The sequence below is a fragment of the Ursus arctos genome, unplaced genomic scaffold, assembly GCF_023065955.2.
Source record: "Ursus arctos isolate Adak ecotype North America unplaced genomic scaffold, UrsArc2.0 scaffold_18, whole genome shotgun sequence".
Lineage (NCBI taxonomy): Eukaryota > Metazoa > Chordata > Mammalia > Carnivora > Ursidae > Ursus > Ursus arctos.
Window position 1 is genome coordinate 43,833,032 of NW_026622852.1, and position 23,742 is coordinate 43,856,773.

A 23,742-nucleotide genomic window follows, 5' to 3' on the forward strand; every position below is an offset into this window, starting at 1 on the left:
CATTCCACACTCTCCCAGGCCACCCTCATTGCCATCTACTTCCCACTGCAGCCACCATGAAGTTGAAAAATGCAATGCAACCATGGCATACTTCATTTCTGCCTCTGTTATGAGCTCTCCCATTTGCTCCTAGAAGAAAGACTTGACCTGTAAGACCCCCATGATCTGTCGCTACAGACTGTTTGGCTTCACCTCCCACCAATCTTCCCTTACTACTCAGCCCACACCACACTCGACTTCTGCATTTCTGAAAGCCGAACACGTTCTTTTCCTTCTTAGAACATCTGTCTCTGTTTGACACCTTTCCCAATGCTACGTCCCACTCATCTTCCTGGTATCAGTTAAATAACACTTCATCTGGAAAGGAGACTCCAAAGTCTCATTATTGCTTTCTAATCTAGTAGACACACACCTACTACTCTGATCCAACGGAATTACATCCCGCTGTTAACTGCTATCTTGGAACAAAAGTGTTCCTTTATTTCATAGTACCTACCGCAAATTCGATAAGTACATAAGTTTACACACACACACACACACACACACACACACACACACACATACACACACTGCAAACCACCACTGGGTCTTGAGCCACTTTTATCTCATCTTTCACTGTCTCTAAAGTAACCAGCATGGTACGTGGGACATAGCTGGTGCTCAGGCAGCATGTGATAACTGCACAGGTGAATGGTTTTGGGGAATTCACATTTCCATTCTTGTTCTATAAAATGGGAAGGGATGAGGCATGTTAGCTTAAGAGACAAGAGCAAGGCTTGGGAGTCAGCCAGATTTACACCCGATTCTTTACTCTGCCTCTCACTGGATGGTGACTTTGGGAGAGTCCCTTTACCTCTGGTGTTGACTTCTCAGCTGTAAAATGGGGGTCATGGTGCCTCTAAGGGTTTTAATAATGAAGCTAAAATGCTATTACCCTGGCTTTCTCACTTCCTAGAAGGGAGATTTGGGAGAGTCACTTAACATTTCCATTTCTAATCTGTATTCAGTGGATAACAATAGCTCGGCTTCCCAGGACCATTGTGAGGACCACATGAATTAATAGCTAGTAAGTGCTTAGAATGCCCTCAGTTCATGCTGAATTAATGTCATCATCATTATATTATTATTATTATTACTAAAAATACTTGGTAAAAAGTCTGACATGGAGTAATTCCTAATAAATAGTGGTCATTATTACCACTCCATTTATAAACATCACTATTATTAATTAGGTGACGGAATGGGGTTGATGATGATTATAATGGTGATGTTCCTTCCCAGTTCTGACTGTTGTTGACATGACCTCAAATGCTGGGGTGAGCCCTGCTTTGTGATAATATGCTATTACATTTTCATGCAAAACTGTCTAAAAGTGCAGTTTATTATTTTTTTAAAGATAATCAATTCTTATACAGGGAACAATTCTTCCCCCTCTACCATCTCACGGTTCTTCAGATTTTGAGGCATGAATAAATCCAGCTTCTTTGACTCTCCCAGGGAGCCTTTCATAATGAGACTGCATGTCTAATCTTCATATAATTTGGCCAACCCAGTCCCCATTCTGTTTGCTCTCACAGGAGAGTAGCCTTATCTTTTAATTTCGCAGGTACCTCTATATTTATTAACAGAGAATGAGGTCTTTGACATGCTGTTGAGCAAAACCAGCAGTTTCTGAACAACTTTACTCAAATGTGGTGTGAGTGTGTGTGTGTGTGTGTGTGCGTGCGCACGTGTGCAGACAAAGAGGGAGAGAGAGGTGTTTAAAGAAGGTTCAAGAAAATGTTAATTCTGGGTATTTCTGGATGATGGGAATTTTATTTTCTACTTCATTAAATGTCTTTATTTTTGAATTGCCTGGATAGTCTACATAGGATACTCATTTGTTAATAGACTGAAAGATAAATTTAAACATTTTTAAAATTCTATTAACTGTACTTACAGGATGATTGAAGACTGATTTAAAAAAATGTGGATAGAGTTAGAAAAATGGAAGAGCAGGATAAATAAGGACTACGTCAGTGGAAAAGGAATCTCATGGAATGAATTTTGCTGACTTCGAACATTTTGTTGGATAGGCATCAGTAAGCCTGGGGAGATGCTGGCCAGTCTAAAAGAACTCAACCCCATGGTGCCCATGGCTTCCTCCCCCTGCCCAGATTTTGGGTCAGTGATTTGACCAGTGAAGTGCAAGTGTTTGCCCCATACCTAAAAGTCATCTGGAAGACTTGGCCTTGGTTCACATGCTGGGTCCGGTTGTTGTAACCATGTAGCATTTCTCCAAAGAGGGTGTCGTTGAATTTGGAGTCAGGTTTGAGGCATTTGGGGCCCTCGCAGACATCTGAGAGCATTAGGCAGGATTTTCCATCAGGAGCCAGCTTGTACTCCTCCACACAACTGCATGATAAAACAGAGCCGAGAGTTAGCTCCGCATGCTGGATGCCCCCATTGTGGCTGACCTAAAACCAAGGCCTCCTTTGCCTGCAAAACAGGTCAGAGTTTAGGAATGGAGACAGCTATTCTGGCTGGAATCTATCTAGGGCACAGGTGTCTAGAGAGAAGCACATTAATCCTGCAAATTGGTAAATTCAGGGAAAGTCATTTGTGACATTTTGGAGGAGTCGAGGGGGAAACCGGAGTGCACATCTAGGCACAAAGCAAATTTAAAAACTGTTTTCCATGAACACACAGACTTTAAAAAGCATGACAGACCAATTCACAGGGAATTATCAACTAGTTTCTCAAACCAGAAGCTATTCCCAGTGTATCTGTCGACCGACGTTGAAGACTGTAGCAAAAACAAGGTTGTTATGGCCCTTGTAACTCAGAGGTGATCCTTCCAGGACCACGGACAGCTCACAGAGCTGAGGCCACGGCTTCTGTTCAATTAGCAATGTTAGCAGCCTCTGCTGACCTCTAACTACCCAATCTTAACAGCAGAAGGGCCCTCAACATGTCTTTGAGACAGGGACCAAACAGGTGCTCCTCTATGGACCAAACAGGCATGTGAATGGGGTGTTGAAATAATATTTGTAATTTGGGGATGTTTGCAATGAAAAAGGTATCTCTTAGGCATGGGAAAGCGGAGGAAATAGAGCCCCTGAAAAATCAATCCAGAAACTAGAATTCTTTTAGGGTCTACCTATTCCTGATCTTTTGCTGGACACTGGAAATAGGGTGTGCATAATAAGATACACAAGAGAATAGGCTGCTCAACAGGAAAAACTTGTACAAATGTCATCTTTGCTCCTTTTGAGTTATCTGAACCCCAGCAAGTCATTTAATTTATTGGATCTTCAGTTTCCTCATCTGTAAAATGGGGTAGAAACTCCTATCCTATCTTAATTCACTAGGCAGCTACAAGGTCCTATAATACACTGGCTGCAAAAACAGGAATTGCAAGGTAGTTCACAAAGTAATTACAGTAATGGCAGCAATGGTGGTGTTTCTATATATTGAGCATATAATTTCCATGGGCACTTTGCATATTTATTTTCTAACCATGAAAACAAGTAAGATCATTCCTGCTTTACCCAGAATCAAAATGAGGAGCCAAGAAGTATAAAGCATGTCACATTGTGAGCAAGTGGCAAAGTGGCAATCAAATTCAGGTCTATTTAGCAACAAAGGCACTCTTTTCTACTCTTCTCCAAATCCAATTGTTTCTATTTGCATGACATGACCCTGGTTAGGCTGTGCCAGTTGGAGGCAGTAGAAAGCAGGCAGTCTCTTATTTGCCTTTTCTCTAGAAGGTGGAGTGAAAAATTTATTGAATCTGAAAGCAGAGATGCTCAGGTACTCATATGGAAGAAGGGAAAGGCTCTGTGAGATGGTTTGGGATGAAAATATTCCTGGGTCGAAGGAACCAGCCAGTAGCTGATGTTAGAGACATGGAACCCAATTGAAGGCAGGAAGTAAAGAGGCAGGGCTGAAAACCTGACCCAAGATCACTCTCGTGAAAAGCCAGGGACATCTCATGCAATGAAGCAAGCTGTCACTCTTCCCTTGTTCCCCTCTAACCTCCAGTGTGTTGCACAGATGCACCAATTGTCTTTCTTATGCTTACACACTCCTGCCCAAGTACAGTGGAAAGTTCCTGGAAGAAGGCCTGTCCTGTGCCTTCATCAAATCCCCCCACCGCCTTCTTTTTGGATTTGTTAAATGTAATTAAACTCTCCCTTGATAAAGTTGCAGTACACATGATATGAGTTGTATGAATGGGCAGAGTATACGGTAAGTTCTTAATAAAGTCTAGTACCATCCATTTATCCTAGGAGGTTCCCAGCAAGTATGAGAAAGGTTTACTGAAGCAGAGCTTTCTCTCCCTCTTCACACACACACACACACACACACACACACACACGTGTGCCTGTGAATACTTACTTTTTTGGTAAATGATTAAACACTATCAAAGTCTATAGAGTGAAATGTGGAAGTTCTTCATTTCCACTCCACACATATTCTTACTTCCTATTTCAGTAGTCATCATTGTTAACTATTATTTATTTGTCTAGGGTTTTTTCAATGCATTTAGAAATACAATATCATGTATATAATAAAATTATATTATATATACATGAAGTTTTCATAATAAACTCATAAGTACACCATGCATGGTTATAATATATGCATTTGTACCTAATACTATTTCTTAGAGGTCTCTTCAAATCAGTATTCATATATTTCTATCTTTCTGATGGTTATTTGGCATTGTACAGTATAAGCGTACCATAACGCTTCTAGCTAATAATGGGCATTTTGGTTGTTTGTAAGCTGTTTGTTATTGCAAATGGTGTCATAATTAAGATCTCTGTACATATATTATTATGCACATGTATGTGTTTCTAGAAAAAAAATCTTAGAAGAGGGGTTGCAGGGTCAGTGGTTCATGAATTTAAAAATTTTGGTAGATCTACTAAAAGGCTATCTATAGAGGCTCTACCAGTTTACAAATTTATCACTGACGAATAAGAGAGCCCATTTCCCCAAATCTTTCATATTCATTATTGCCAATCTGAGATGGGAAAAAATAACTCATTTTTTAAAAGATTTTATTTATTTATTTATTTATTTATTTATTTATTTATTTATTTAAGGTGGGGGAGGGGCAGAAGGAGAGGGAAAGAGAGGATCCCAAGCAGACTCCACACTGAGTTCAGAGCCAGATGTGGGGCTCGCTCCCAGGACCCTGAGATCATGACCTGAGCTGAAATCAAGAGTCAGACACTCAACCAAATGAGCCACCCAAGTGCCCCAACTCATTTTTGTTTTGATTTGCATTTCCCTGATTACTGCTGAGGTTTACTGTCTTTTCATGTGACAGCCGTGTGTATTTCTTCTTCTATAGATTGTCCATCCACGTCCTTTGACCATTTTTTTTCTATTGTGATATTTGTCTTTTTCCTTACTGGCTTGTGTATGCTTTGCATATTTTCTGGGTAGTTATCCTTCACCTTCCATATATATTGAAATTTTCTTCTAGTCTGTACTTGTATTTTAATCTTACTTTTGATATCTTATAACCTCTCTATTCTGGTCCTTTATTATTTCTGAATTTGGCACAATGCTTAGGAAGCCACAAGATAATAAAACATATTTCTGTATATTATTTTAGTTGCAACATTTTTTTCATCTTTGGTTGTTTAATCTAAATGGATTTAATTTTGTGCATGGTAGGAGGGGTTATTTTAACTTATTTATTTTTTAAATGAGTAACCATTACCTGAAGGGTCCATCCAGTTCACTAATTAATGTAAACTGTTATTTTGTCACATACTAAATCACTATGTATACCATGTATACGTGGTTGGAATTTTTCCTATTTAGTTGTCTGTATAGTACTGTAATAATTCTATACTGCTTGAATTGCTGTAGCTTTCTAGCATAGTTTGCATATAGTAAAGTAAGCTTCTTCCCCATTGTAAACACTGATTTTCTATCTCAAAACGTCCTCACTGTTCTTAACTATTTTTCCCTTCAAATGAATTTTGGAGTTGACTTGTCAAATTCCATATAAAACCCAAGTGGAATTTTGGGTGGTATTGCATTGAACTGGTAGACCAATTTGGGGGAAGATTTAATTTTTTGTCCTTTAAGATATGTGTGTGGGATATATATATCAGCCCTCCAAAACATCCTGTGTAATTCTCAAGCCCTCTCTTCTCTTGCTATGGCAAGCTCGGAGACCACAATGCATACTGCAGGATGGAAGAGGGTAGCCTCAGTCACAATGGATTTTGCATGAAAAGTTTACAATAAACTTTTGTGTATAAGCTTCTGGCTTGGGAGACTTCATCTGTTACCGCAACCTAGCTGATCTTATCCTAGCATCTTTACAGTTGTGAGTTTGCTAAATCAGAAACGTAGTTCGCAGCTCCACGTATACAGTGTTCCTTTAAAACCTTCACTGAAGTTTTAGACTTCGGGGCAGAAAAGTCTTGCACGTATCGTGCCGGGGCTTATTCACAGTATTTATGCAATGTAGGACACACCAGAACTTACAGACATGCATTTTGGATCCAGACCACCAGACGCTAAATCCTGATTCCATCTTCTATTGGCTGTGTGGCCTTGGACAAAATGCTTAACCTCTCTGTTCTTTCTTTGCTTACCTATAAGGAAGTTCCCACCTCAGAGAGCCTCTGCGAGGATTAAATGAGTTATATCTGGAATTTGGTGTACCCAAACAAACAGTCAGGGATAGCTGCTATTATTACAGTCTTTTCCACATCAGGAAAAGGATCAGTTTTTCACTTACGTTTTCCCTTATGTTTTCTAGTTAGTCATTACTGATATTGAGGAAAGCTATTACTGATTTCTGTGACTTGATTTTTCATCCTGCCACATAAGGAGCTCATCAGTTCTAATACATCTACCAGATTTTTCTAAATGGATGAGTATATATTTGCCAAGTTTGGGTATTAGGACTTTGCTAGGATTTTGGAATAAAACTGCCCTTTTATTTTCTTTCTCGGGTTTGGTTTATACAAGATAGTGGTTATGCGGGGCGCCTGGGTGGCACAGCGGTTAAGTGCCTGCCTTCAGCTCAGGGCGTGATCCCGGCGTTATGGGATCAAGCCCCACATCAGGCTCCTCTGCTATGAGCCTGCTTCTTCCTCTCCCACTCCCCCTGCTTGTGTTCCCTCTCTCGCTGGCTGTCTCTATCTCTGTCGAATAAATAAATAAAATCTTAAAAAAAAAAAAAAAAGATAGTGGTTATGCATTCCTTAATGATTTGATAGGACCCGCCTATAAATGCCCTGAGCTCATGCCTTCTTTTCAATTGTAGATAGTTAGCTCTCTGATCATTTTATGTTATCTGTCTGTTTAGATTTTCTACACCATCATGACTCCAATTGGTAATTTATATTTTCTAAGAAAATAATGCATTTTATCAAGACTTTCAAATTTATTGGTATAAAGTTGTACACAGTATTCTCATTAAATTTGTTTTATCTTCTGTGCTTCTGTGCTTATGTCCCTGCTCATTCTTAATGTGTTTGTGTTCTCTCTCTCTCTCTTGTTTCAACAGGCTTTTGCATTTTATTGATGAGGCTCTCTCTCTTTTTTATTTGTACTAATTCCTTCCTGCTGCTTTCTTTGACTTTGCTTTATAATTCTTTTTCCGGCTTCTTGATTTGAATACTTTATTTGTTTATTTTCAATCTGTCTTGCTTCTCAATAAATGACATGGAGCTTCTGACTGCTTTGCCCATTTTTCGCAAAATTCCATGAATTTGCTATGCAGCCTTCCTGCCCCTACTCATTTTTAAAGAAGTGGTCATTTGAGTTTGGTTTTTTTTCCCCACCCAAGTGTTACTTAGTTTTGGTTTTGGTTTTTAGTTCTCAAGTGGAGACATTCATCTGCTAGCTAGGTGGCTGTTAATATGTAATAATATTGCATTATAGTCTCAGAATATAGCTTGCATAATTTCTACTTTGCTGAATTTATTGAGATTTCATGCCCCTTACTTAAGGGAACACAGGTGTTGAGCTCAGAGTTTGGATCGAATTAAACTTGGGTTCAAACAGAGGCTATGACCCCTACCAGCCATCTGACCCTGATCCAATCTGTTAACTTCTCTAGGCCTCAGTGTCACAATCTATTAAATGGGGATAATAGTTATCCTGATCACAGAGCTGATGTAAGAATAGAGATAAATTACATAAAGGACAACATTGCCTGTGTCATATAATAGACAATGTGTTACACACGGTGCCATTTTAATGCTGCTACTGCTGTTATTAATGTCATTATAGTCATGTATTACTTTAGGATTATTTCATCTGTTAGCTCATTTGCGTTTACCAGAGAGTGTCTCAAATTCTACTTCTCTCTAAATCCAGATTTCTTAAAATCAACATATTTATTATTATTATTATTATTATTATTATTCAGACTACATAATTGGGAACTTTGATGTGTCATTCATTGGAAATACATATTCATATATTTAAAATATATGAATGCATACATGTGTAATTTTACATAGAAATTAAACATGTACACTACATACATATGTATGCATATGTGTATTTATACAAATGTATGTATACACAAACATTCATACACACATACATAAGCAAAGCTCAGCCCTACTTTACAATCAGGATTCCACAGGCTAGTGGAATATTTTTTCTATAGATGAACTGACTTGCTCCTTATTATAACCTGTAGTAGATAGAATAATGGTGTCCCCAAAATGTCTGTGTCATAATCCGCAGAGCCTGTGAATATGTTACTGTAGACGGCAAAAGGAACTTTGCAAATGTGATTTAAGTTAAGACATTTGAGATGGGAAGATTGTTCTGGATTATCTGGGCTGGGCTCAATGTAATCATAAGGGTCCTTATAAGAGCATAAGAAGTAGACAAATGCGTCAGAGAAGGAGATACAATGTAGAATCAGAAGAGAGACGGATAGAAACAAGCTCTTCCTCTGGACTTTAAGTCTTACTGATGCCTTGATTATAGGAATGCTGACCCCCACATCTGTACATAATAAATCTGCGATGTTTTAAGCCACCAAGTTTGTGGTGATTCATTGTCAAAGCTTTAGGAAACCAATGTGAGATCCTAACAGGGAGGAAAGGTTCCCATTTTCAGACGAGAAAACTGGTTTAGAGTAGTTAAGTGACTTGCCCTGAAGATATACCTTATTGATAGGGTGCCAGGACAGAGACCTGGGAGTCCATATTTCAAAGCATGTGTAAGAGAGTGTGTGTGTGTGTGTGTGTGTGTGTGTGTGTGTGTGTGTGTGTGATTTTAGCCATGTTACAGCTGTAGGTTCACGGTGATTTTTTTGTCTGGAGGTAGGAAAGGATTGTGGCTCAGCAGGAGAGGAAGGAGGGGAGATAAAAGGCCTGGGGTATGCTTAGTAAGACACTTGGAGATGCAGGGAGTAGAAAAAAAAAAAAGGGGACTCATAAAAACATAGGGACTCAGAGGTAAATGATCCTCTGAGTTTTGAAACATGAGGCACTCTCTCCCCCAAGCCACCTCAGGGCACAAGATGGGTGATTTATGCAAAGGTCTGTTTAGTTGTTGGTTTCTGTTCTTTTTTTTTCTTTTTTCCTTTTTTTTTTTCATGCAACATAATTATACAGTTTCTTTAGAACATTCTGTCGTCTGGGAGATTTTCTTACCGAAATTCTAAAGCATGTAGGCTCACAGGAAACCAGCCAAGTTTCTGCATGAAACTATATTTATACATATGCCAAAATCAAAAACATAAAATAAGTACTAAGATACAAACTGGGCATTTTAGCTGAAGGCAATGAATGTGTTACCCTTAACACACCTATCACATTATAGAGAATACTAGAACTACATGGGCCTTTAGAGATTGCGCCATAAAACCTCTACGTGTTTAGCCAAGAGCACGTTTTATTTAATCTTCAGAGCGACATCACGGATGGGGAGTTTCATTCCGACACTGCCACCAAGGACCCCAAGGCTTGGCACTTTAAAATTCCTCGACCAAGACCACACAAGCACTTTGGAAAAACCAGTACCTTGACCTGGATCTTCCCACTCCAAACCTAGCACTCATTCTACTTTAGCGCAAATGACTATTTCCAATCTGCTTGTCTTTCAAGAGAGGAAATCGGGACCTTATAGAGATATGACATTTACACAGATTCTCAAAGCAGAGTATTTATTTATTCATGTATTTACTTGCTTCGTTATTCATTCCTTCCTCCATGGTTTATGGAACCAGAAATTATGTATTGAAATGCATAGACTAGAAACCGTTTTTTGGTTTTTTGTTTTTGTTTTAATAGGAAAAAGAATTAAATCCTAGGGAAAAAAATTAAAAACACAGAAAAGGTCAGGTAAGAAGAGCTCAAAGAACTGTACATCACATAGGCTTGGACCAATGTCAGGGATAAATCTGAGTATCTTACCACCAAGGCAAGAGAGCAATGGGTGCTTTTCCAGCTGTCCATAATACTGCACCTGACACCTGTGATGAATCCCACCCTGGGGCTGTCAGGACCATGACTCTCTGTGGACTAGAAGCTAAGGTTCTCAATCACACAAACCCTTCTAACCAATGCCATGGGGGTCCTTCTCATGAAGGCCCTCAGGCTTGTCCCAACATTAACCAAAATAAAGATAAGTAAGACTGTTCTCAGAGTGGTCTCCATCTGAAGGTTTCACTCAAGGGAAAATTTTAGTTTCTAGAAAATCCATTTTGAATGTAAGGTACCCAAGGGTATTCTTTACAAAAGAAGAAATAAGAAAAAGAAAGGAAAGGAAACAGAATTCCGTGGGGAAGTCTGGTTAAATTATGTAACAATGTATCTATTCTAAGACCCTTAACACTTATAAGAAACATTAGCATTTTACCTAACACTAAGAAAGAAAAACATTTTTTTTAACTCTGTCAAAGCATTGATAGTAAAATGCATCCTAATTTCAGAGATTTGAAAATGGAAAATGTGGTCACTTTAGAAACAGTACATATGATGTTTCACCACTGCAGGACTTGTCAGAGCCTTTACTACCCCCAGGTGCAGGGTGAACCTTCAAGGCAGTTCTAGAGTTACAGACTTTTTCCCATGTAGGCTTGACCACTGAGCTGCCCCTTTTTGTCTTTCAGCTGCATATGGGACTAATGTTTACAGAGCCCACGCTGAAAAAAACCCTCTCTGAATGAATGAATGAACTTCTGTGTGCTTCTGTCAACTGTCCATGAATATGTCTTACACCTGAGTTTTTGCAAAATGTTTCAAGCAGCTGGGAGCATGAGGTTGTAATGTTTGATGTTATTGTATGAGGATGTTCTGTGTTAACTGTGGGAGGTAAAATCCTCTTCCTTCCATTAGAAGTCAGAGGGAGGATAATGCAGTCCCTACCCTAAAAGTCAGAAACCACAACAAAACAAGTGCCCCGATGAATACCTCCCACACCCTGCAACTAGTTACTGATGGTCAAGCTTCAGATCAGCGTCTCCCTTCCAGAGGTCAGCGGTTTCTCCTGCTGGAAAGCACGCAAGCTTGACCACGAAAGTGAGTGGCTTCCAGTTCACTATGATTATCAAACCAAGTATTATCTCCTCTCCCTCCTAAAATCACATAAAAATGACATTAAAAAGATAGTCTGGTAAGGACTATGTGAGGTTAGATGTGCTCTTTGAGCCCACGTTTTTAAATACATTTTCATTACATTTTAAATTAAATTACATTTAAATACATTAAATACATCCACATTTGAAGAGAGAAACATGGGATATCTCTTGTCCCAATTTCACCTCCCAAACGGCTGTGAGACCCTTCTGGGCCTCAGTTTTCTGCTCTGAAAGATCTGAGAAATATCTGAAACTTCAAAAAATATTAATGGACTTGATCATGATTTATTTATTTATTTTTAAAGATTTTATTTATTTATTCGACAGAGATAGAGACAGCCAGTGAGAGAGGGAACACAAGCAGGGGGAGTGGGAGAGGAAGAAGCAGGCTCATAGCAGAGGAGCCTGATGTGGGGCTCGATCCCAGAACGCCGGGATCATGCCCTGAGCCGAAGGCAGATGCTTAACCGCTGTGCCACCCAGGCACCCCTGATTATGATTTATTTAAAAATATACAGGGAACATCTTTCTTAACACATTATGTCAGGAAAAAGGTGTCCCTTAAAACAAACAAAACACAATAAAACAACAAAAACCACAACCTTCCTTTTGTCAAGTCAGGACAACTATATAATCTACCAGGGTTTGTTGTCTTGTTTTGTTTTGTTTTTTCCTGTTTACTTCGGTTGCCAAGAAGCACGGAGCTAAATTTATCTCACACTGAGTAACACCCCCATGTCAAGATCCTGAAACCATTTCCTACCTTTCTGTTTCTCTCCTTACAAATGGCTCTGGTCAGTACTATCTTTTTATTATCTGGGTAATACTAAGTTCTCATAGAAGAATGCACAGAATACATTATAAACACACTATACAAATGATACAAACTTGGTTGCTAGGTAACCTACTGAGGTCTTTCGGGGAGGTGCTGCTCCCTCATCTCTAAGATTCATTCTAAATGCTTCAGTTTAGTTTCCAATGCCCTTCCCCACCTCTCTCAAATTCACCTGCCTCTCTCTACCACACTGGTACCTGGGCTCTGTCAACATCAGTTGGGACCAAGTGAGGCTTAGCCACCTACCTTCAGTGTCCCCTCTGTCCCAGGTGGGCAAGGACTTGTACTCAGTGCTCTTAGTGTTCTCAACATCCCACAAAAGACCAAGCACAGAGTAGCTACAAGAAATCCCAGGTAGATGGGGGCCTCTGGGTGGTGCAGTCGTTGAGCGTCTGCCTTCAGCTCAGGGCGTGATCCTGGCGTTCCAGGATCGAGTCCCAAATCGGGCTCCTCCGCTGGGAGCCTGCTTCTTCCTCTCCCACTCCCCCTGCTTGTGTTCCCTCTCTCACTGGCTGTCTCTCTCTCTGCCAAATAAATAAATAAAATCCTAAAAAAAAAAAAAAAAAAATCCCAGGTAGATGAATTCCTTAATTCAACGATTATGGTTTTGAAGAAGTTCTGGGGGCAAACAGTGGGGAGTGACAAAGGGGATCCATAGACGACTTTGACCTCGTCCCTGACCATGAGGAACTCAAGTGTGATGAGGACCACACAGCAAAGCAGATAGTCAAAAGAGCAATGGGGTAACCACAGAGAGAAGCTCGGGTTGGGGGGAGGGGTGCTGTGTGACCCCAGAGAAAGATACTTTACTCAGTTGTGTGGACTGTGGCCTGACTAGGGGCTGACAATCAGGGCAGCTAGCTACAGGTCCAGTCTGCAAGAGATGTCCAGATTTCACTGGGGGGATAAATTGGAATTCAAGGCTACATGCAAATGGCCCTCTCCCTTGGAAGAGGGTCTTGTGGGTAGAACTGAAAAAATACAAATCAAAATAAACAAGAAAAGAAAGTCCTTTCTTTGCATGCCCTAACCCCACTTGATAAATAACTGAGCCAATATTTAAGTAGTATCCACTTGAAAGAGCAAGGTATTCTATTATCCAGCTCTGGCGTAACTGCACATCTCACTCCTGCACCCCATGGGGCTCAAAGAAGACTTGTCAGAGAAGGTTCTATCTTCACTGAGTCTGGAGGATTGAAACAGAGCTGTCTAAGCTAAATGGCCCCACAGGCAAGCAGGATGGTACAAGGGAGGAGGAGAGGAGAGGCAGAAGGAACAACGCTGCCAAAATCCCAGAAGCTGAAGCCAAGGGGCCTAATTTAGGAAAATGGAGACAGCTGGAATCGCAGCTGGGAAGACTGGACCAGGAACAACTCCTTTAGCCACGTTAATCGAGGAACATCATTTAACAATGATTACTTGAGCTCCTACTATGTGCCAGGCACTGTTCTAGGTGGAGATGGTGAACAAGACCTACAGTTCAGTCACTGAGTGATGAAATCCGATGGCTTTCTACCTCTTGCACTAGCTGTGACTACCATTTCCCGGGGGCTTACGTGTGCTAGTCCCTATGCATGCATAATGTCATTTATCTTCACAATCCCAGCGGATTCTACTCGAAAGGCAAGGCTCAGAGAAGTTTAATGACTTGCTTAAGATTACATAGCTTCAAGTAGCCAGAGGCCAGGAGTAACACAGCCTAGAGCCACACGGCTTGGATGGAAACCCTAAAGCCTCCATTTATCAGCTGAGTGACCTTGGCCGAGTCACAGAGCCACTGTGTGCCTGGTTTTCTTGAGGGTAACTGGGGATCATCATAGTGCCTCCTTTGTAGAGTTGTTCGGAGAATTAAACAGCCTATTGTAATCAAAGCACTAGGCACAGTCATGGCCTGTACAGGCACTTCATGAGTTAGCTGCGGGGACTGTCCTGGGTGCACAGAGGTTTAATACACCTGCCCCTACCCAGGAAATTCAGAGAGGTCGCGGAGCTCTGAGTAAGTTTTGAATGTCTCCTTGAGCAAAGGTTTGTTTTCCTTGCTTAATTCAAGGCTTGCCACTTCTCTCCACCAACTTTCTCACAAGTACCTGCTAATGGCTTTCATTGTTTTGTTTATAGTGCTTCTAACAACTGTGGGTACCTTCTCATTTGCATCCTTAATAGCCAATTTCCAAAACACTTTGACACTGCAGTTGGTTTTAGGAGACCTGGATTTTCTTTTCTTTTCTGTCCTGTTTATCAGCATTCGGATGGGCTTCAACAGCTCACAGCAAACTCCCACCCATTCGATCTTATTTATGACTTCAGAATTCTTCATTGGGATATTAACCTCTTATTGGATATACAACACCCCCCAAAAAAAACAACAAACAATCCGATTAAAAAATGGCCAGAGGACCTGAAGAGACATATTCCCTAAGAAGACACACCGGCAGCCAATAGACTCATGAAAGGGCATTCAACATCACTAAGTATCAGAAAAATGCAAATCAAAACCACAAAGAGATACCCCTCAAACCTGTGAGAACAGCTAATATCAAAAAGACAGGAAAGAGCAGGTGTTGGCAAGGAAGTGGAGGAAAGGGAGCGTCAGTGCACTGTTGGTGGGAATGTAAATTGGTGCAGCCACTGTGGAAAACAGTATGGAGGTTCCTCAAAATAAATAAAAATAGAAGCACCCTAAGATCCAGCAGTTCGACTTCTGGGTATTTGAAGAAAATGAAAACACTAATTTGAAAAGATACATGCACCCTGATGTTCGTTCCAAAATTTTCTACAATAGCCAAGATATGGAAGCAGCCCAGTGTCGATCCACAGATGAATGGATAAAGAAGATGTGGTGTATGTATGTGTGTGTATACACACACACACACACACACACACACACACACACACACATACAATGGGATATTACTCGGCCATCCAAAAAAAATGAAATCTTGCCATTTGCAGCAACATGGTTGGATCGAGAGTGTATTAGTGAAAGAAGTCAGAGAAAGAAAAATACCAAATGATTTCACTTATCCGTGGAATCTAAAAATTGAAACAAACAAAACGAAACAGAAACAGAGTCATAAATACAGAGAACAAACCCGTGGTTGCCAGAGGGGAGGGGAGGTGGAGGGACAGGTGAAATAAGAGAGGGAATCAAGGGAAGAAACTTCCAGTTATAAGGAAGTCATGGGGTTGCAAAGCATGACACAGCAAAGATAGTCAATAACGGTGTAATAACTTTGATGGTGACAGACGGTAACCACACCTATGGTGAGCATTTCATAACGTATATAAATGTCAAATCACTATGTTGTACATCTGAAACTAATACTGTATCTCAACTATACTTCAAAAGCACTTTACAGATAGTCATATAAATTGTGATGTAATGCATTTTAGTCCTCAGGACAACTCCATAAAGAGATAACTGTTACCATCCCTATTTTACAGATGAGGAAAGGGAGGCACAGAGATGTTAAGTGACTTGCTCAAGGTCGCACAGCAAGAAGGTAGTGAGCTACATTACTAGCCATGCGACCTTGGGCACATGACTTAACCTTAGAGGAGTAATAAACAGTAAATGGGTTGCGTTCTTCCCAACCATCTTTATACTGAGGTAACTATTATTAAAAGTTTAGAGATGAAGAAACGGAAGAGCAGGGGTCCTCAGAGGCTTGCCCAATGTCTAACAGAGAGTCACCTGTAGAGCTTGGGTGAGAACCAAAGTCTGTTGACTCCCCTTGACCGCGGCAGGGTGCTAGGGACGGAAGGTGCTGACGGTCTCTGTGTCCAAGTCCATTACGGCTGTCCTGGCTGCTGTTACTGTTGTTTTTGCAACAGAAAGACACCCCCCCACACATACACACCCAGTACACAGGGAGAAAAATAATGATAAGCACACAGCTGATTGTGTATTCAAGCCTCAGATCTAAGCCCATGCATAATTTACTCAACACTGCCCTGCAGTCACTTAAGCTGAGGAGAGACAGCTATACATTCAGGTCTGCATACACTAATTTATTTCTTATTTATTTTACTGATACATATCTAGCGCCTCCAGCAAGCTGCTCCAGCACCTGCTCAAAGGCACCTGCAGCCCCAGTGTAACTGGGGCGGGGGGGAGGGAGACCCTGAAATATGTCCCAAAGGAACACTGGAGCCCTGGACTAGAACCGTGCACGAAAAATTCATTTTCTGTTAAACTGGGATTAAACTCATACACGCTCCCCCAGCCTCTTTTGCACAAGACGTAGGAATGAACAGGTTCTTGTTAAATCTCATTCTGTTTTTCTATCTTAACTAAAGCACGAGTGTATTTCAATGACTGACATTCTTGCACGAGCACGGGATCATTTGTGTGAGACCAGAATGTCAAGGGAGGAGCACATTTTTAAAAACTAAGATGTCACCAGGAGGAGAGTGAAGCAGAAGAAAAAGTGCAGCCTTTCTCCTGAGTAATCGCTGAGGACCAAGCCCTCCGCGGATGCCATTCAGGACAGAGATAACTCCCACTACGGTCCTCTGTATGGAAAATACTGGAAGAAATGGTCGGTATTGCTGTCCAAAGCTCTCATTTTACAGGTGATCAGACCACACCCGGAGAGGAAAAGCGACTTGTCCTGGGCCACTCAGCATGCTGGTCCCAACATGGCCCTTCTTTCAGGCTCAGAGGAATTTTAAAATGCCATTGACTTCTTAGCACTGGCCTGCATGGCCTCCTTCCCCCCTCCCTGCCCCCACTTGGTTCTTCTTACAGATAGGGCCTTAGGGCATAGAGAGGCCGTCCCTGAATGGGCACTGCTAAACTCCTGCAGTGGAAAGCCTGGCCTAAGCCTGTGTCCTTATGTGCACACCTGCTGGTTTCTCAATGACACCACTGAGGTGCCTGCTCTTGTCTCCAAACTACACTGGCTGGGGCTGTAGGGGAGATGCAGAAGGGGCTTCAGCAGAAAACAGTCCCGACCCTAGGACACAGCCTGAGCATGGATTCCATTTATTATTGGAACTATTAATCAATTATTTATTTTACTTCTTCCTCCCAATACCCAATAGAAGGTTATTGTGTTGCCTTTTGCTTCTTGGGCTAAAAGAGCAGACACAGAAAGCATTTCGTTGAAGGTCAGGCCCGGCTTGGCCTGACTGCAGCTCCTGACCTTTTCCCCACATCTCCGGCTGCTGTGAAGGGAGTGGCTGGGCCTTGGGGACAAAGACTCACCCGCAGAACATGAAGATGGTGCTGGAGGTGGCGTCATAGGGCAGAGGTAGCGTCTGCTGCAGGCAAAGCTGCTCGCAGCCACCGTTGAAGCCGTCCGAGCAGTCAATACCTTTGGAGTGGTCGTAGCATCCGGAGCCGTCCTTCATGGGCCTCAGCTCCTCGGGGCACTGCTCAGGGGGAGAGAGCAACAGGGCGGTCACGGCCAAGGAGGCGGTGGGTCCCTTCAAGCCCTCTCCTCCCACCTTCTGAAAGGGGGCATGTGACAGGGACCACAGAGCCAGTTCCAATCAAAGTCTTATTTGGCCAATTCATAGCTGTATGGCCTCCCTGACCCTCAGTGTGCCTGCCTGCGAAATGGGACTTTTGTCAGTATCTGCCCAGGAGATGTGAGAGAATATGAAGGGGTACCGTCAGCAAAGTGCTCAGAACACTGCTGCTCACATGGCAACTGGACAGCAGGTGTTAGCTGCTATGACTATTGACGTTGCCGGAACCATCACCATTATTGTATTTATTATGGTCTAATAGGGTCTGCCACTGATTAAAAAAAATCACTCTGGCCAGCAGCCAGATATATTTTAAAGAGTTCTACTAATATGAATTTACATTTCAGCTCTTCCTCTTCTCCCTCTGTGATATCTGGGGCGAGTTATTCACCATCCCCGACCCTCAGCCTCCTCATCTGTTAAATGGGCATGGCACCCACACCTATGGACTTGTTGTAAAGCTTAAACTGGATCCTGGGAGCATGCACCTTACTTCAGAATTCCACACACCATTTGGTACTTGTCACATGTGAGTTCTCTTCCTTCCCTGAATTTGTCTCTTCATTTCCATCCCTGTCTCTGGGGTCCTGAATAGGACTCCTGCGTGCCCACAGCAGGAACCTGCAAACTCCAGCCTGGTCTTGTCCTCCACACCATCCTCCTGATGGCCAACAGAGTGCTATTTCTAAATCATTCCTCCCTGGCTGAAATACCTAAGTGCATTTTCAACAACAACAACAACAACAACAACAACAACAACACTACCACCACCTTGAATCTCCCTTAAGCTCATAGGCAAGGTCCTCTGTAGGTGCCTCAGATCCTCTGCCCGGCCATGGGCACCTCTCTCCAGGTCACCAAACCAGCAGCACTCTGGTCCCTAAAAAATGCCAATGACTCCAATCTTGAATGACCTCGGCCGATTGCTCTTATCAGTGTTCCTGGCATCTGCTAAGTACTCTGTAAAGGGAAGATCTTATACTGTAGGGACAACTGGCTATTTCTTTTCCATCATTTGATGAGCTGAGCTCATCTTTTCCTTTCTGGCAGACAGAGAAGCAGGATCAACCCTCCTGCATCTGGGACTGAAAACGAGGTACGAAGTTTTAATTTCAGTCACCCTGCTGGCATTGCCTGTCCACAGAGATGAACACCCAGAGCTCAGCCCTCCTCATCCATCACTGGACATCACTGATTAAAATGGCCCCACGGTACACACATTCCCCGCCTCCAGTCCCTTCCCCAAGCCACCATCCCGAACAACATCAGTAACAAACACACACACACAAATCAATTTACAAAGACCACCATAACAACAACAACCACAACCACAACAACAACAACAGGTCAGCTGTCCTGGAAATTAAATTTTGCCTAAGAAGAAATGTAAAGAAATTACAAATGCATGAGAGTTCTTCGAGACATTTGAGACTGGCGCCAGGGAGGGTGACAGAGAAAGTGGGTTATAAATGGCCTTTGTCAAGCTGCAGAAAGGTTATAAAACTGGCTACATTTTGTGCTTAAGAAGAAAAATCAATTTTCCATGTGAGTGAAGTGCTGTAAATATTAATACAAGCTCAGAGGAAGCCACTGCTTGTCTTGGAACACTCACGGTCAGACAGGAGGGCACCTGGTCACGGGGTCATTTGGGAGCCATTTACGGGTACTTGGGGCTGGGTCTGTCTGTCTGCAGAGACTCAGGGATGAGTGCTGGAAAGAATGGCTGACCTCACCAGGTGACAGGAGGGAATGGGGGCACGAAATCACCCATAGTCCTTCCTACCCCCTGCTGATTCTCTGCCACTTTTATTCTTTAAAAAAGTATGTTCTGTAATCCAGGCAAGATCTAAACACTTAACCTGTTTTTACTGAGTTAGTCCTTACAGCAGGCCTATGAGGTAGTGTGGTAGGCTCCCCAAGATATGTTTCTGTCCTCACTCCTGAAACCTGTGAATGTCACCTTCTATGGTAAAGTTTTGGCAGATGTGATTAAGTTAAAGTCCTTGCATTACGTGGACTAGCTGGATTATCAAGGTAATCTGAATGCGGTCATGGATGTCCTCCTAAGATAGAGGCAGAGAGAGGACTCGCACAGATGAGAAGGCCACGTGAAGGCAGAGCAGAGATTTCAGCCATGTGGCCACGAGTCAGTCAATGCTGCAACTGCCCGAAGTAGAAAAAAAGCAAGCGAGACCCCGGAGGGAGCAGGACCCTCAGAAGCACCATGGCTTCAGACCTCTGCCCTCTGGAACTGAGAGAGAATACATTTCCATCGTCTTCGGCCACACGGTTTGTGGTGATTTGGTACAGTGGCCATAGGAAACCAAGTCAGGTGGGTAGTGTCATTAGTCCCATTTTCCAGATCAGGAAACCGAGGAGAAGTGGCAGGGGTGGGGCTTTTCAGGCTTTCTGGCTCTGTAGCTCTTACCTAACTCCCAGGCAACTCACTGCACTCCCCTGTCACTAACTGATGATGGATTTCCTGTCTCAGGACATCGGAGCAAAGATGGATTTAGAGCTGACTTAACTTCCTTACTTTACACTGGAGGCTCAGAGAGGAGGAGGGTGTCCATCACCCCACATCCCCTAGCACATGAGCAGAGGGTACAAAGCCAGGTCCCCATCTCGCCTTGGGGCTCCACCCACCACACTTACTACCCTTTACGTTGAAGCATTTGCTGGCTGAAGGCAAACCTGATGATGATTTACAAATGGGAAACAGAGGCTCAGAGAGGTGAAGGTCCTTGATTAACATAACACAGCGAACGAAAGGCAGAGCTAGAATTAAACTTGCATTTGGTCTGTGACCAAGGGAGAGGTCTTCTGAGCAGATGAAGTAGGTTTTCACATCACCTTCACGTGATCATCCCTTCGTCCAGCGTGTTCTTCATGCCCTGAGTCCTTGGGGGTGGGCGAGGGCAGACTAAATCTACTAGTATCACTCAAGATTACTTGCATATTACTTCAATTACTTCACTGCTTGTCATCTGTCCCCTTCACCAAAATGCAAAGGTTATAATACTATGGACCCTCCTGCCTTGTCCCCAGCGTCAGCGTTAGCCTACTATCTGCAATGATGCGGCTGCTTGCTACTTTTCAAAAGAGTCATCTGAGTGCCAGACAAGATGTAGAGTGTGTCTGTGTGTTAACTTCGGGTCTGAATCCAAACTCTGCTTCTGACAAGCGGCGTAACCTCTTGCCAGTGACTCAACCTCCTCTACGTTTGTATGATTACTGTAAGGAGTAAACAGAGTTGTATCCAGCATCAAAGATGGCGCCCAGCGATTCCCGCCTCCTGGCGTTCGCACCCGGTGTAGTCTCCTCCCACACGGCACCGGCGCCGTTCGGCATGACCACTAGCATATGGCAGAACTGATGGTCTGTCCCTTCCAAGACTAGATTATAAAAGACCGAGGCTTCCCTCTGTCTCCCTGCCTCTCTTTCATACCACATGCTGTGGTGAAATCAAGCTGCCATGTTGGGAGCAGTACTAGAGGGAGTCCCGCGGGGCAAGGAATGGAAGGAAGCCTCTGGCCAACAGCCAGTGAGGCTGACCTTCCAGCGGCACATGAGTGAGCTTGGAAAGAGACCCTCCAGCCCCAATCAGGCCCGTTCAGTCCGCTGACACCGTGACTACCACCTCAGAGGGGCCAGACCCACCCAGCTAAGCCACTCTTGAATGTCTGACGCTCAAAGATGATGTGAGATAGTAAAAGCTATTCAGTTTCCATTGTTCAGTTTTGGGATGATGTTAAGCGGCAATAGATACTAATACCGGGAGTTAAATGCATCAGATGCTCAGCACAGCACTCGTGGCAAGTGGCAGCTGCTGTTGTGGGTAATCTGAAGGAGCTTAGAACCTAGCTTGAGAGCTAAGGAATATTATGTATCTGTCAGACAGAGGACTAGTAATAGAACATACAAAGAAGCACAGTATAATGTGAATGGGAAAACCAAAACCCTGGCAGTGTGAGTGACTAGTGGTTACTGGAGTAGGGAGGCCTTGGTCAGAGAAGTCTTCCTCTTGGTCGGGAGAGGATGTCCCTGAGCACAAGGGAGACGTGCCACCATACTAGAAAGAGGAAGATCAGAACTCCTGTCCAGGCACTTCTGCTTACCTGCCTTGTGTGTTGGGCAAGCCCTGGAACCCAGTTGGGCCTCGGTTTCCTTTCTTTAAATGGGGGGACAGCTTGGAGACAAGAGGATGGGGACTGAAGTCAGGCCTGATTCCACGCAGGCTCTGTGACCCTGAGCAGCACGGCACAAGTGCTTCACCTCAGAGAACCCCTCAGGTCCCTCAGCTGGAACACGGGAGTAACGGTGCCTCTCTTGGAGGCATTTCTGGAGACTTTATGAGAAAGCATGCCTGAAGTGCCTGGCTTAGAACCCAGCACATAGTAGGTACTTCATAAATGAAGGGCAAGTGAACAAATGGTAAATGAATGAACTGAACCCCCCAAAAGGAAACCTAACTAAAACTATCAGCTTCTTTCTTACCTATACAAGCCCTTCATTGGATCATTCAAAAAATATTTATTGGACACCTACTCAGTGCTAACCAAATGTACCAGGTGCTGAAAATGTCACAGTAAACACAAGAGACAAGGCCTTGTTCTCATGAAGTTTAAATTCTAGAGAGGAGAAAAATGACTGATGAGTAAATAAATAAAATGGCAATTCCATGGTGTGAAAAAAGAGAGAGGAAGAAAGAACCAAGTGAATGGAGTGAAGGAGGCATACATTGAACATCTGAGTGAAGCCTGAATAATGAGTGGAGTCTCCTGGGTGAATTCAAATGGGAAGTGTCATCCAAGAAGGAACAGGAAGTAGGAGAGTCCTGAGGGAGGAACGGTGTTGGCCTGTCTATGGAACAGACAAGACCAGACAGTAAAGCTTAGTGACACAGGAGAAAACAAGGTTGGCTAGCACAAGGCAAGGTGTGAAAGGAAAGCAGTGACCAAATCCCTTAAGCCAGAGTTGGCAAACTGATCTGCAGGCCAAATCCAGTCTGAACCTTGTTGGTTTGCTTTTTTTAAAAAATTGTTATATATTTTTTATATTTCGAGATAATTGTAGATTCACATGCAGTTCTAAGAAATAATATGGTATAGAGAAATCCCATGTACCTTTTGACCAGTTTCCTCCAATGGAAACACCTTGGATAGAAAAATTATCACAGCCAGGATACATACATTGATCATCAAGATACAGACCATTTGCATCACTACAGAAATTCTTCCTGTTGCCCTGTTAAAGTCACACCCACTTCCCACCTGACCCTTTCCTTGATTCCCAGAAACCGCCATGTTCTCCATTCCTTTACATTGTAGAATTCTTTAGAATGAATTATAGAACCTCTGTCATTTCAGGAATATAACATCAATAAAAATATAAAATATGTGAACTTTGGGGACTGGCTTCTTTTTCCCCACTCAACATTCTTCTCATATTCATCCAGATTGCTGATGTATCAACATTCAGCTCCTTTTTTATTGCACAGTAGTATTCCTTGGTATGGACATGCCATCGTGTATTTAACCATCCACCTGCTGAAGGCCATGTGGGTTGTTTCCAGTTCTTCACTGTAATGAACAGCTGCTATAAACATCTGCATACAAGTTTTTGTGTAAACATAAATTTTCACTTCTTTGAAAAAAAATGCCAAGAAGTATAATTTCTGGGTCATATGATAGTTGCATATTTAATTTTTTTAGGAAGCTGCCAAACTGTTTTCCGGAGTGGCTGTCCTAGTTTAAATTCCCACAAGTAATGTATGAGTGATTCACCCTAAACAGTATTTGATGTAATATATATATACATTATATATATATATATATATTATATTATCTTTTTTCACACCATG

At 42.5% G+C, this 23,742-nt stretch overlaps 1 protein-coding gene across 3 annotated transcripts in view; it reads right to left on the minus strand.

Moving 5' to 3' along the window:
• The window catches only part of ASTN2 (astrotactin 2), an 844,134-nt gene that overhangs the window by 293,714 nt on the left and 526,678 nt on the right, over positions 1 to 23,742 (minus strand). For all 3 annotated transcript variants that reach the window (XM_044389549.3, XM_026513856.4, XM_026513855.4), the window contains 2 exons: positions 17,614 to 17,780; positions 2,206 to 2,394 (listed from right to left, as the gene is read on the minus strand). In XM_044389549.3, coding sequence (XP_044245484.1) covers positions 2,206 to 2,394; positions 17,614 to 17,780 — 356 coding nt within the window. The remainder of the gene's footprint in view (positions 1 to 2,205; positions 2,395 to 17,613; positions 17,781 to 23,742) is intronic.